Source organism: Seriola lalandi, unplaced genomic scaffold, assembly GCF_002814215.2.
Source record: "Seriola lalandi dorsalis isolate HSWRI2012SDOR001 ecotype SW California unplaced genomic scaffold, Sedor1 jcf7180002054582, whole genome shotgun sequence".
Taxonomy (NCBI): Eukaryota; Metazoa; Chordata; class Actinopteri; order Carangiformes; family Carangidae; genus Seriola; species Seriola lalandi.
This window is the reverse complement of record NW_019525135.1, coordinates 2546553-2559954: the sequence shown is the minus strand read 5'-3', so window position 1 is coordinate 2559954 and position 13402 is coordinate 2546553. Positions and strand designations below refer to the sequence as shown.

The 13402-nt window shown below is 39.3% G+C and overlaps 1 protein-coding gene across 1 annotated transcript; it reads left to right on the top strand.

Annotated features, from left to right (window-relative positions):
* Positions 1–5000: 5000 nt before the first annotated feature.
* helt (helt bHLH transcription factor) lies at positions 5001–6886 on the top strand. Its single transcript, XM_023418554.2, has 4 exons — positions 5001–5094; positions 5674–5778; positions 5946–6042; positions 6307–6886. Exons 1-4 carry the CDS (start codon positions 5068–5070, stop codon positions 6780–6782), a joined length of 705 nt encoding a protein of 234 aa, XP_023274322.1. The 5' UTR covers positions 5001–5067; the 3' UTR covers positions 6783–6886.
* The last annotated feature ends 6516 nt before the right edge of the window (positions 6887–13402 follow it).

Below are 13402 nucleotides of genomic sequence, written 5' to 3'. Positions count from 1 at the left end.
GATCAGAGTATTTCTTCCACTGCTGTTAAACAAACTGGAAATTACTCAACACAGATTTTATCTAGGCTGACGTTAACTGCTAACAGCCTAAATTCAAATGAATGCAGGCCACATGCAACTTTTTAAAAAATTAGTTTAGTAGATATATTCAGAGATGCACTGACTACAGAGACCCATGTAGGCATGTATACAAGAAGCAAAACACAGCCGGCCAATCAGCAACAACAAAAGACAACAGACACTGGAGTATAATCTCATAAAGGAGAATTAATAATAATACAAACAAAGAGGCAGAGGGAGGTCACGACTCTAGATGACCTACATCACTAAAGCCTCTGGTGATACAGAGTCTGGGCAAAGACAAAATAGAGATAGAAGTAAAATATTCACTGCGGAGAAGTTGATGAGTCTAATGATTGTCAAATGTTGCCTTGTGTTAGAGGTACTTTACATGTGTATTTACATTTATGTAACTTTATATGTTACATTTACATTATATTCATTACATATGCTTCTACATTCCAGTGAAAAATATGCTGCTTTTTATTACATTATCCTACATTTATTTGATAGTCAACAACTTGTGGTTTAAGATTTAACACACAAAACAATAAACAAAGTATGAGTATAAATACGAAGGATTGTTTAGGATTGTAATGTTAGGTTTTGGACCAATAAAATAAATAAAGGATTTGGCTTTTATCATTCTGAATTTTAATTTTTTTTATTTATGTCATGATGGAAAGAGCATTTTTGATTTTCATGTTAGTAAGCTTCGTTTCATGAGTCCATTATTCCCTCATGGTTTCATAAAACGTTCCCTGGAAAGAACCATATTATCTGTTTCCAGTTATTTGGAAAACAGAGGGTTTTTGTTTTTTGTTTTTTTTCCTCAGGGGAAACTATACATTTCAGTTGTGACAAATCAGGCAGTTCATCTGCAAAAGACCACACATCCGCAGTCTGTAACTACATCAAGCACAAGCCCCTCTGAATTTAGACAAAAATTACTGGAGGCCACAAAACTTTAGTGCAGGATACAATCCAAAACTTATATTTTCAAAACATGTGATACAGAACAGGACTCATATTGTTGTATCTTTTTGATATTGCTTATAGAATAATTAGTTCTCTGATACTTAATTATGAGTTTACAGCGACTATCGAATATTGAGTCTGACATAATATTACTACATCTATTTTCCCTGATACAGGATACACTTAGCTGTCTGTCACACAGAATCCATCAACAATATCTCCATAAATATTTCTGTAACATAAATAAAGTTTTTTTATGAAGGACATAATATTTTGATCAAGTCGGTTCATACAACATGTTTTTATTTATTTCTCTTCTCTCTCCTTTCCAGTCAACATGCAGACCACTGCAGTTTCCTAAACGTGCCACAAGAGGGAGCCTTTTTACAGTTTCGCACTTAAAAGGGAGCTGAGTCCTTTCTACAAATCTGCTTTTTTCTTTAAAAAAAAATGACAGGATAGGAAAAAGCCCTGTTGAACATGAGGTTATCACGATTCAGTGGTAAAATTGTGTCTTTAAAGAAATCTTGCAAGTGATTGATAAGGTAAATCATTATCCCAGGCAGCGTCTATAGTGATAAATGGTGACTTTATCTGACTTTATTTATGGTTCATCTCCCAAAAAAACAATATCACAGTGATAATCGTGTAAAGATTTTATTTTATTTTATACATAAGATTTATTTTATAGTGATTTACCTTCTGGACAATCACTGTGATGCTGTTAATATAACTGCACATTCCATGAGATGAATATAAAACACATTTTCTCGCATGTTTGAAATCTTTGCTTAAATGGCTGCTGTTTGTTTCTCAAAGGAGCCTGTAGCTGCTGAACCATGTAGTCTGAACTCAGCTTAGATCATTTCCACGGGCTCAATGGGGACCGTGTGAACTGCTGCAGTTCAGGCTGAGGGTGGCGCACCAAGCCAAAGGATTGTGTCGGGGAACCTCAGAGGTCACCACGGGTCAGAGCGCAGCGCCTGACAACACACACACAGACTCTGCTGCTGCTGCTGCTGCCGCTGCACACAGAGCTGCTGTCACTAATTAGGCTTCATGGCTGGAGGCTTTGCTTATGTTTTCCTGTAACGGGCTGGTGTACAGATGTTATACTGATAACACTGGACATCATGGAAACGAACAGTAGACTAACGCCCCCACGAATTAAAAACCGCAGACACATCAGTCAGACAACTTACTGACATGTTCTACCGAGAACACGAAATAAATATTTATTCAGATGTGCCTGCGAATTTGTGCATTGGGGACCTTGCAATAGGCAACAGACACCATTCAAACAATAAACCATAGCAATAGAACCACACACATTTAAACCCCACTGAAACAGTGAACACGTCTACAGTTATCGCACATATTTGCCAAATATATTCCTAAATGCAGTCTGTTTTGTACAATGGTAGTGTCACGCGGGAATGAATCTCACTGATTTCAGTTAGTCTGTACATTTTCACATTTACGTGTTCTTATTCTAAGTTTTCAGTACAAAATGAACTAAGCATGGATGCATCATTGCTGCTCCATCTTTTTAGACCACCATTAACAAACCTAAGTGACATCATGCACTGATAATATAGGGATGATTTAGCTGAATGTGTAGTAGGCTACTTTGTCACAGAGAGTAAACAGTGCGTTAAAATGCCAGAACAGAAAGTGAGAGGAATCCCTGTCCTGATTATGTTCAGTCAGGTGCTGTGGACAGCAGATGTAATTTTACCTTTTTTCATCAGGCTAAGAGTCCAACAGTGACACATCATGCCATCAGATCTCCCTTTGTACTGCACACTAGAGTCAATATGATAAATACAATCAAAACGTTGTCATACGTTCAAAATCATTTCAGAATGAATGTGCTTACTTGACCTGCGCAGAGACTGCAGCCACTCTGACTAATTCAGACAAACTACAGCATTTAAAATAAACTTGTGTTTCAATTTTAGGAATAATTTTGCTCATAAAACAGCTACCAGGCGATAAGACGTGTTTAAATCACAACAATAATGACACCAAGTCACAGAGGTTGCTAAAACTGTTTAAAATATAGTGAGGTAAAAAGGTGGAAACGCAGTGATTTGGCAAATATTTTACAAAGAAAAACTTCAAAATAGGAACATATTACATGTTGATTTGATATATCAGATAGTTGTCAGACCATTAAATTAACACGGAAATACAAATTTCACATCAAAGTAGCGCAATAACTGTTGTAAAGAAAAGTCCTGCGCATCATTTGGTTTGGTTCTGACGCAACACTCGGCGTTACAAAATCGGTCAGCAAAAACTTCCAGTATTTAATTCACTTAGTTTATAAAAAGCAACAGCACGCAAGTCCCACCATATTTCAAAGGACAAACACATAAAAAGTGTTAAAAACTGCACAGTCAAGTAATTGGATTTTATGCCCCCGTCCCGCTCGCTCGCGCTTTTCTCTCCATGGTGCTCTAAAAACTCTCCAAACGCTTCAGATGTCTTGTGAGCTTTTCTTTCTCAATCTCCGCTGCTTTTTATTCTTCGACATCTCTCACAGGATCAAATATATCCAAGCACGTTGAAAGTTTCAAGATTAAAACGTTCTCAGTGAAAAAAAAAGAAAAAAAGAATCGGAGCAAACTGTTTTGGCGCATGAGAGCAGTGTGAATCTGTGAGAAGGAGCGCACACAATAAACCTGTTGTTAACCTTGCTGTGAAAATATGTTTGAAGAAAACAGCCAATTGTTGTATGAAATGTATTCAAGTATAAAATAATGCCCTTTGTTTGGGGGGAAAAACTTCAGCAATGTGAGGGTACAAAAGTCCCCTGTGGCATTTACCAGCACCCTTTGTGCACTTTGCGCTTTGGCGTCTCCACTTGGCGCATTACCCAGGCCCCTTTAAACGCGATTGTTTCTTTCTTTCTAATGACATTTACCGGATCAAAACATGCTGTTAATTCGATCAGAAAGCTTCACCCTTCATAACAATGGCAGTATAATTTCTCCCAAAGTTTGTTAAGTTGACCGAAATTAGGCAAATGAATAGGGGTCTCCAGGCTACCCATCTTGCAGGTGACGGGGAATAATGCGCGTTCACACCAGCTGCATTCTTCTTTATTTCTCCCTTTCTTTCACAGCATTATTAAAATTTAGGCCAATGAAACTATTCATTCGACTGAATAGACATTTTCTTATAGGATAATAGGATACAAATTGAGCCTCTCCAAAGAGTCTCCAGTGGTGGGTAACCCTCGTGTGCCAGAGGCTGCTGGAGACGCTGGCCTTGACGCAGACGACGCTCGTGTGCCAGGGCTAATCACACACCTGCCGAGGAGTCCAACAAAATAAAGAATGTAAACAAAAAGCTTGCCATCTCTCATAAAAGATGGACGTGTCACCAAGTCGTGTGAGAAACGCCGAGAACAAACGGGGGGGACTCAGTCTCCAAAAGATCTCCCCTGAACTTGGCGGAACAGCCTATTAAAGGCTTACTTAATTACTCTAATGACACTGGACAGGCCTTAAAACTCGGACCGGGCTTGGATGAGAGTTAAGATCGCTTGCTGGGATTTGTAAACAGGCGATCGTGTGAGAAACGCGAGTTGGAAGAAAGAGGGTTTCTTTTTTCGCCGGCTTTGTTTTCAGTGCGCACAGTGCGCCCCGCCGGATCAGGCGATCCCAACGCTCAGTTCTTATTTCCCGCCTGGGTTGTTACTATGCAAATAATATTCCGAAAGTAATCACGTGTCTTTTGAACAGCCACGTGGATTAACAAAGCAGGTTTGCCCCCCTGCTAGCCCATGGCTTTGGATTTTTACTATTTCTTTAACTGATCCTAAATGCACACATTTACCCAATGCATGGTTCTAATCCCATGGAATAATTTACACCATGAATGCCGGAGTCCCTTAGATGGTCCCTTTATAAGGGCCAGCTTTCCCCTCAAACCTCAGTCTGCTTCATCTCCTGCCAGAGGAACACATCTCTCCAACTTCCAGCTGAACTCATTTTTTAGACGTTTGTCAGAAATTCGTCGATGGCATCTAAGATGAAAGACAGGAAGGTACGCGCTCTTTGTGCGCCCAGCATTTTGGGGACTGAAATATTTTGGCAACATGACAGTTTTAACACGTTTGAGTTACATTTTGGAATTTTGTACTTCACTATTTTCAAGAAATATTTTCGAACTTCCATTTGGAGTCATTTTTACGCTAGTGGAAGAGAACTCTACTGTGCACCAGCTTGTGGCAAGAGTTCAAGGCGCTCTATTGATGTAAAAGAGCCCAGCTGACATTTACGCAAAATTTGGTGACATGTTATGTAGTTAATTACGTTACAAACACTTACAATGTGTTAAATTCCCTAATGATATGTAAGCTATATCTATCGGGGCCTCAGCGTTAAACAAACTGTCCGGTGCGCAGATGTTCGCTGCGCGCTCTGGAGCAGCACAGCGCGCGGTGCGCAAAAATCGCAGTTGGTGTATAGACCTCATCCATAAGTTTCCAAGCTATTTCGTCGCTCCATAATTAGTAACTCCACTTAACTTTGGTGTGTTACTGGTGGATAAAATAAGTGTAAGTGAGATGAGATGTACTACAGTGATTCCATGTGGTCATGTTTTATCTCTGTGTTTTTACAGAGAACTCCCATCTCTCACAAAGTCATTGAGAAACGAAGACGGGACCGCATCAACCGCTGCCTAAACGAACTAGGGAAAACAGTACCGATGGCACTGGCAAAACAGGTATTGTAAAATGTTTCATATTTGTATACGGTCTTCATCATTTTTATCCAATATTGATAATTTTGCAAGAACAAATCTATCGGTGTATGTTTACTAGCGATTCTGGTCATTGTTAATATTTGTAGTCAAACATCTTTTAATGTTGGATTTTTTTTATGTTTTGGTAGAACTCTGGAAAACTGGAGAAGGCTGAAATCCTAGAAATGACGGTTCAGTATCTGCGAGCACTCCACTCAGCGGATTTCCCCCGTGGGAGAGAAAAAGGTCAGTAAACTTTTCACGCAGCTCTTTTACTTTGCGCATCCCATCACCAATCTTCTGTCAGTGAAATCATGCTGGTATCAGAAAAATCTGGGTTATTAGTATATGTGGGTAATTTTATTTAAACTGCCTTTTAGTTAAGTAGCCTAGTTTTAGTTAGTTCACTTTTACGCATCGGGATCAGACCACAAAAACACTTTGTGTCAGACTTGTTTATCAGGTCATCCTGGCAGAGTTGTAATCGCTGCTTATTGTGATTCATTCTAGGTGAACTTCTTGCTGAGTTTGCAAACTACTTCCACTACGGATACCACGAGTGTATGAAGAACCTGGTGCACTACCTGACCACAGAGGACAGAGCTGAAACCAAAGACATCAAGTACGCACGGATCCTCGCTTTCCTACAGTCCAAGTCCCGTGTGGTCACCGAGCCTGTGTTCGGCTCTGTCGGCTCGATGCCGGAACCGTCTGACTACCTAGGTCAGCTGCACTCCTCCCCGGAGCACCAAAGCCACAGTCCATCTGACTCCGTGTACCAGCAGAGTCCACCGGGACACTTCTCCTGGCACAGCTCGGCCCGCAGCCCGAGCATCTCGTACCCAACAGTGCCGCTCTCTGCGCACACACAACAGCACGGTGGATACTTGTCACCGGTGCAGGGACTCGATCACCACTACTTCAACTTCATCGGTCACACGCACGCAAACACATTTAGTTTGCACAGTGCGCAACACGCCATGTAAATACGTCTGCTTTGTTTGGTTGTATTTTTATTTATATGATTGTGAATGATGGAAACAGATCTTGTACATGTTGTGAATAAATATTTCTGACTAAAATTCAGCTTGTTTTGTCATTACTTACGTTAAGTGATGCTCTCAGGGCGTAAAGATCACCACCACATCATCAGCTACAACTCTGTTGCCTTCCTGCAAGAAATCAGTGTTTGAAAATAAAAAAATAATAAGATGAGGAGAGAAAACACGCAAAAGTACAACTCAATTTAGTAATTTTTACCTGGTGAATAGAAATAAACAGAAAAAGAGTTACCAGCTGTACAAGAGCTTTATATCTTTTTATGACATAAAACAAAACAAAAGTTGTCTTGTAAATGTATCACCAGAGTGATTTTACAACAGGAAAGTGGAAACATTTGGAAAGAGAAAACCAGGCTCAAGCTTTACCAAAGGCTGCAAAAAGGCCAAGTATTTGTGGAGTACTACCAGCTATAAAGAAAATGCTATACAGCTAAAAAAGAAAATATATATATATATTTCTTCAGTCTGGTCCACAGACCTGTTTAAGGGCTGATCTGTGGGTTTAATGGGTGACACAGCAGGTTCCAGGGGGCAGACATGAGCCTGATTCTCACTGGGCCACCAGCTCCTGACTTAAACAAACCTGCACTTAACAAAACCATTGATTCATCCAAGAGTCCCCCTTCCTTAAAATTCAAATCTGACGTTTCATCTATATTTGTAGCTGATGAAGTTAAATAAGTAAATAAAGACTTTCACACGGGCACTATAGAATCTACATAGTTTGATACTGAAGGAATCAAAAGTAATTGTGAGACGTTTCGAATAAAGACTCAAATTTCCAGGAAGAAACAGAAGAAAGTGTAACAACAGGATAAAAGTTGTGCCCTTCTGAAGTTTTACTATTTCCATATATTTAGGCAAATGAGTCTAACTATTCATCAGGTTTAAGAAGGGATGTTATGCTGGGGAACCTTTTAACCACCCTGGTTAAAAGTTGGCAATGATTGACAAGTAAAGTCAGATTTTTCAGAGAACATAGCGAGCAACATTTCATTGTCACAAACCATTAGAAAAAAATCAACCTGCTCTTAAGTCTTTGAAACTTTCTTTCCTCACTTTTTGAAGGAGAACCATATTGGGACCAGTTAAAGGCTCCTTGCATCCCACAGAATAAGGAATTACTCTGATCAAAAGAGAACTGTTTTTGGCAAGCTTGTGTCTGCTGTATGTGACCACAGCATCTCAATAACTGCATTAAACTGCTTCCAGGCCCCTTCTGTCTTTCTTTAAGTGAGTTGTGTAGTGTTGGATTGTAAAAAAAAAAAAAAGAGGTAAAAAAAGAAAAAGAGAGGAGGGGAAACTCCTTGTTGTTTCCTTTTCTAAAAAAACCAAGGAGCCCCATTGTGGTGCATGTGAAAGGGGAACAATATCTGCGTCCTTGTGCTTCATCCTTGAGTGATTGCGAAGAAAAATAATCAACACCATGAAATCAAAGTTTCTCTCTAACAGGAGTGCAAGAAAACACCTTTTCTCTCGGTTTTCTTTTAGAAGCAAAGCTGAAATCATTGCACATTTTTCTCCCCTGTGTCATTTTAGGCTCCTGTACCTGTGCACGGGACTAAAAGACAAAAAAGTAAGGTGTGTTATAGGTGTCCTCATAAGTTTGCTTACATGTATGGACAGATAGGATGGATGCAAGAATCGCTTCTGGATGGACGGGTAGATGACGGATGCATGGATAAGCCCACATTAATCGCCTGGATGGTTGGATAAACCCACATTAACCGGCCCCTGACCAAAAAGACAAGCAACAAGAGGGCAAATGAAAGAATTGGAAAAACAGTGGCCACGCAGATGGAAAAGTGACAATACGATAAAAGAGAAAAGGCTTTGAAGGAATACTTGGATCCCTACAGCCCCAATATTGGTTTAAATCCTGACTCTAAACAGGAAAAAAAAAGACTCATGTGCAGCCAGATGAGAAAGATTTAGCCACAGCACATCACATGAATAATAATAAATTGAGCAGCGATAGAAAAAGGACTCCACACCGTTTATTGTCATGTTAACTGAGCCACAGTGGTAAAGCTTCAGTTGGAGAATGTTTATCTTTCACATTAATACCACATGCTGAACATTAACAATCCGCTCTTTTGAAAAATTATTAATCACCGGAATGTCAAAGAGAAACACAATTGCACTCAGATCTTATACTTTTACTTTGATGAACATGAAGTCAGGAAAGTTTATGAAGAGAAGACAAGTTTCCTCATCCAGTTCAAGACTTTAAAATTTCATCCCTTAAAAAAGGCAGAAATAATTGTATTAGAAATCTTTTACACATAAATAACTGTATTTTAAGCTTTTAAAACTTTTGTCTGCAGACACAACACACTTTACCCACAGTTTCATTCATTCAAGTGCAATTTGACTACTTTTGCCTCAATACAATTTATAGTCACCGTGTATGTTGGTATATGTTGTACATAGTGCCATTTATCTTTGTTTATTTCTATTTAGTTATTTCATGCATTATTTGTTTGTTGCAGATGCTTATGATATATGTAATATTGTAATCCTTCAAAGTTTTTGTTTAAGATAGTTATGCATCTCTTCATGTCCTATCGTATCATACCGTATCGTATCGTATCGTATCGTATCGCATCGTATCGTATCGTACCTATCGTAGCGTATCATACCGTATCGTATCGTATCGCATCGTATCGTACCTATCGTAGCGTATCGTATCGCATCGTATCGTATCGCATCGCATCGTATCGTATCGCATCGCATCGTATCGTAGCGTATCGTATCGTATCGTAGCATTTTGTTGCGCATTGTATCTTAAAGTTTCTGAAGGGGATTTTGCTTTCATATTAAGGCATCAGTAATAATAGTGAAATGTTATAATACATAACTATGGGGTCATTTTACATGATGAGTACCTTTACTCTGGATACTTTAAGTACATTTTGTTGGAGAACTTTTATTTGTTGTGGAGTACTTCACTTTGTGTTATAGCTACATTTAGTCAAGTAAAAGACCTAAATATTTTATCCACTGCTGGCAAAAAAACTGACAGAAACCCAAAGCGTAATTTCTGCAATGCAACTTTAAAGTTACGGATTACAAATTACAACAGACATACTAAATCATTTTGGCAAAATGATTTTACTGATCAAGGTGAAATATTTAATTGTGTGAAATGTTTTTAGCATCACATTATTAGGAACATTATGAATAAATACAGAATGTGTTTCTGTGTGCTGTGGTTTACAGTTTGTGCATTTTGCTCAGACTCTGTGTTAGTGTACATACAGCATGTACATGAGCGTATGTGTTCCTTTTATAATGCGCACACACAAACTGTAGCTCACTGGTTCACACACTGGGGGTCACAACCACCCCAAGGGGGTTCCCAAGACACATTTCAGGGGTCACATGATCACTGCAGTGATCTTATTTTTATCAACTTGTAACTTGAGTCCTTCAAGTCTTGTGTTCTTAAAACAAGTGAAATCTGCCATTGCACTGAGAATATATATGATGTAAATCAATTCGTTTCAAATATTTTCTAACTTCACATTTAATTTTTCTTTATTCTAGCGCAGCAACCTGCCTTATTCTAAAAAAAATTTTTTGAGATAAGACGATTTTTATTAGAAACAGATTAAAATTCTGGCTGTACTTAACAGTTATTCTTTTTATTGTTTTAATACAATTAGATTTAATACAAAGAGCTTTAGTTTTTCTGGCATTCTTTTTTGCTTTTTACTTGTTAAATACTTTTTCTAGGCCTAAAGAGGCAACTTTCACCTCTGAGAAAGACATGAAAAGGAAAACTGTTCCAAACTAATGTCCACACAGAGGCTAAAACCTGTGGCCAGTCATTGTTTAACAATAGTTCATCATTCTTGCAAATAAACTCATTTGCTTTCTACAGCCAGCAGCTCATTAGCTGACCGTAGCACAAAGACAGGAAACAGGGGGAGAAGGCAAGCTCGCCATATTCTTGCTATAGCCAAGATGTAGTCTGGCACACTGTACCACTGAAAACAGCACATTGTTGTTTTCAGTGTGTCAGTTTTAATACACAAGATATGACATGTTCATTAGTGAGCTCTAGAGGTGCTGGTGGGTGGATTTTGTCACCTTTGGACAGAGTCAGACTAGTTGTTTCTCCCTTGTTTCCAATACTGCTATGCCAGCCTGGCTGTATAGCTTCATATCTAATGGATAGATAAGAGAGTGGTATCAATCTTCTCATCAAGCTCTCTGCAACAAAGCAAACATATTTCCCAAAATGTGGAAATATTCTTTTAAGTGGTCACAAACCAAAAATATTGCAAAACCGGTGCTGTAGCTTAAAGAGGGACCCATAAGTGCTGATTTGATCGTTGCACCCGTAGGAGCACTAAAGTCAGGCTTAGACTGTTAGCTAAGCTTCTGGAGTACAACAGCAAATCTTCTTTCATTTACTATAGTGTGGTGTGTTTGTGTGTGTGTGTGTGTGTGTGTGTGTGTGTGTGTGTGTGTGTGCTAATGTGTGTGTGAAGGAGAGTTACAGTCGAGGTTTGGGAGCAATGCCAAAGAAGTACACAAGCTGTGAGAAATCCAACAGTCATTCAGTCTGGTGGGTAATCAAAGTGCTCCAGTGGCATCGGATCTCCGCCGGCTCACCTCAGGATGGTCGTCTGATCTACAGCATGAAAAGACAGAGACAGAGAGCAGGGATGGGAGGGAGGAGGGGGGAGAACGGGGATGAGACAAGAGGGAAAGACGAAGAGAGTGAGAGAAACAGAAACAGTGAGAGTGCTAAGAAAAGGGGGGAAAGGGATGAAGATCATTCCCACAACAGATACCACTATCTCACAGGGTTTAAAGGGCCCCCTTTCTGTACACCCCCCCCACCCCCTCCTGCCCTCTCTTCCTCCCCCTCTTCCCCTCACCAATAATGCCAAAACTTGGCAGCCAACCCAGCACATGAGCAACAGTTTCCCATCAGAGAGAGGCAGCAATCCTACTGCCTTGGCACCGGCGATGTCTGAAGAATGACGGGCACTGTAAGAAGAGAGCAGACATGAATGGAGTCTGTTAGGAGAGACGGAGAGAGAAAAAAAACAACACATATCAATGCCTTTTGATTGTCTGGGAGTGATTCTGGTGAGAGCACATCACTGAGCTGACATGGAGTGTGAAAAGTGGCAATATCTGAACTGATGATGGTTGTTTTTCATGGGGAAAGGAAGGCGTTTCTGAAGAGTAACAAACATTAAATACAGTTTTCCAGTCGGCCTCTTTGTGTTCTGCTCATCCAGGATGAAAATAAAATGATGTGAAGTCAAACATATCTGCTATAAAATCTGACAGCATTTGCTGTAGGAGGATTTTCCATAGTCGTCTCTGCCCCCTGCCAAGGGATGAGGGTTTCACCTTTTTGCACTTGGCACAACCCTCTATGTGCTCACCAGCAATGCCATCAGATTATGCAAATCCATGGAGATGTCCTATTCAACACTACCTCCATTTAGAACTGAGATATTTGAGCCAAAAATGAATAGAGTGATAAAAGAGGCAGTGTTTTAAAGGAGGCAGAGTAGGGAAGGGTCAAAGACATCTCCGATATAAATGAAAACATAATGAATACTGTACAAAATATCCCACTGTGGACCGCCATTTCAGTCACGCCCTCACTTTTCTCGCTCGTTGTCTTTCTTCTGTGTTTTTGTAAAGTTTTGTAGAGAACTGCCGCAGACAATCTGAGAAATATGGAGGCAGAGAGCAGCATGGGAACAGCCCAACAAGCGTGCAAAAACACACTATAGAAGAGAGCCGTGAGTTAAAGAAACCAAAACAAAAAAAAACAACAAACAAAAAGAAACAAAATTGGACCAAACGCTTTGTTATTCATGGGAAAAAAAGAGCAAGCTTGTTAACTTGCACAATTAAGGCATCATTTGCCAAGAGAAAGTGCAGTTCTTTGTTTTTCGGGGGACAAAAGGTTGAGAAAGCGTGTTTTAAATCGGCGCTGTGAGTTTCATGAGGGTGGGTCTGGTTATCTGGTGTGCTACAACAAGGGACACTTTTGTCATGAGCACAGACAGTGTGACATCAGAAAGTGCTTGAGATAAATCAGGTAATTTTGCATGGTAGTTAGACAAAGAGCACCATACATTCCAGTTCCTGTGTGTGTTTATAAAAGGAGTATGAGTAAAAGAGGAGGCAAAACACCATGTGAGTAATTCACAAGACGTCTCCAATAGAGTGGCATAATTTATGTTTTAAGGGCTTTTTGTTAAAGACTAAAGGCATTAAGTTTGACAACATCAATAAATTATTCATATTTGAAAGAATATGTAAAATTTAAAAAGCCCCTAATAAGGATATTTGCCTAATTATTCACTCCTTTAGAATAATTAAGAGCTGAAATGTAATTTCTCAATTTTTCAATAAAATTACAGTTATATTTTTAAAAATGTTTACTTCAAAAGAATATGGTTTATATGGGAAATGTAAATATCTATAAATGCAAAACATGCATGCACATTACTAGTACTTACAACCAAACTTTGGGTTCTTTCATCCTCAATTTTATAACTTCA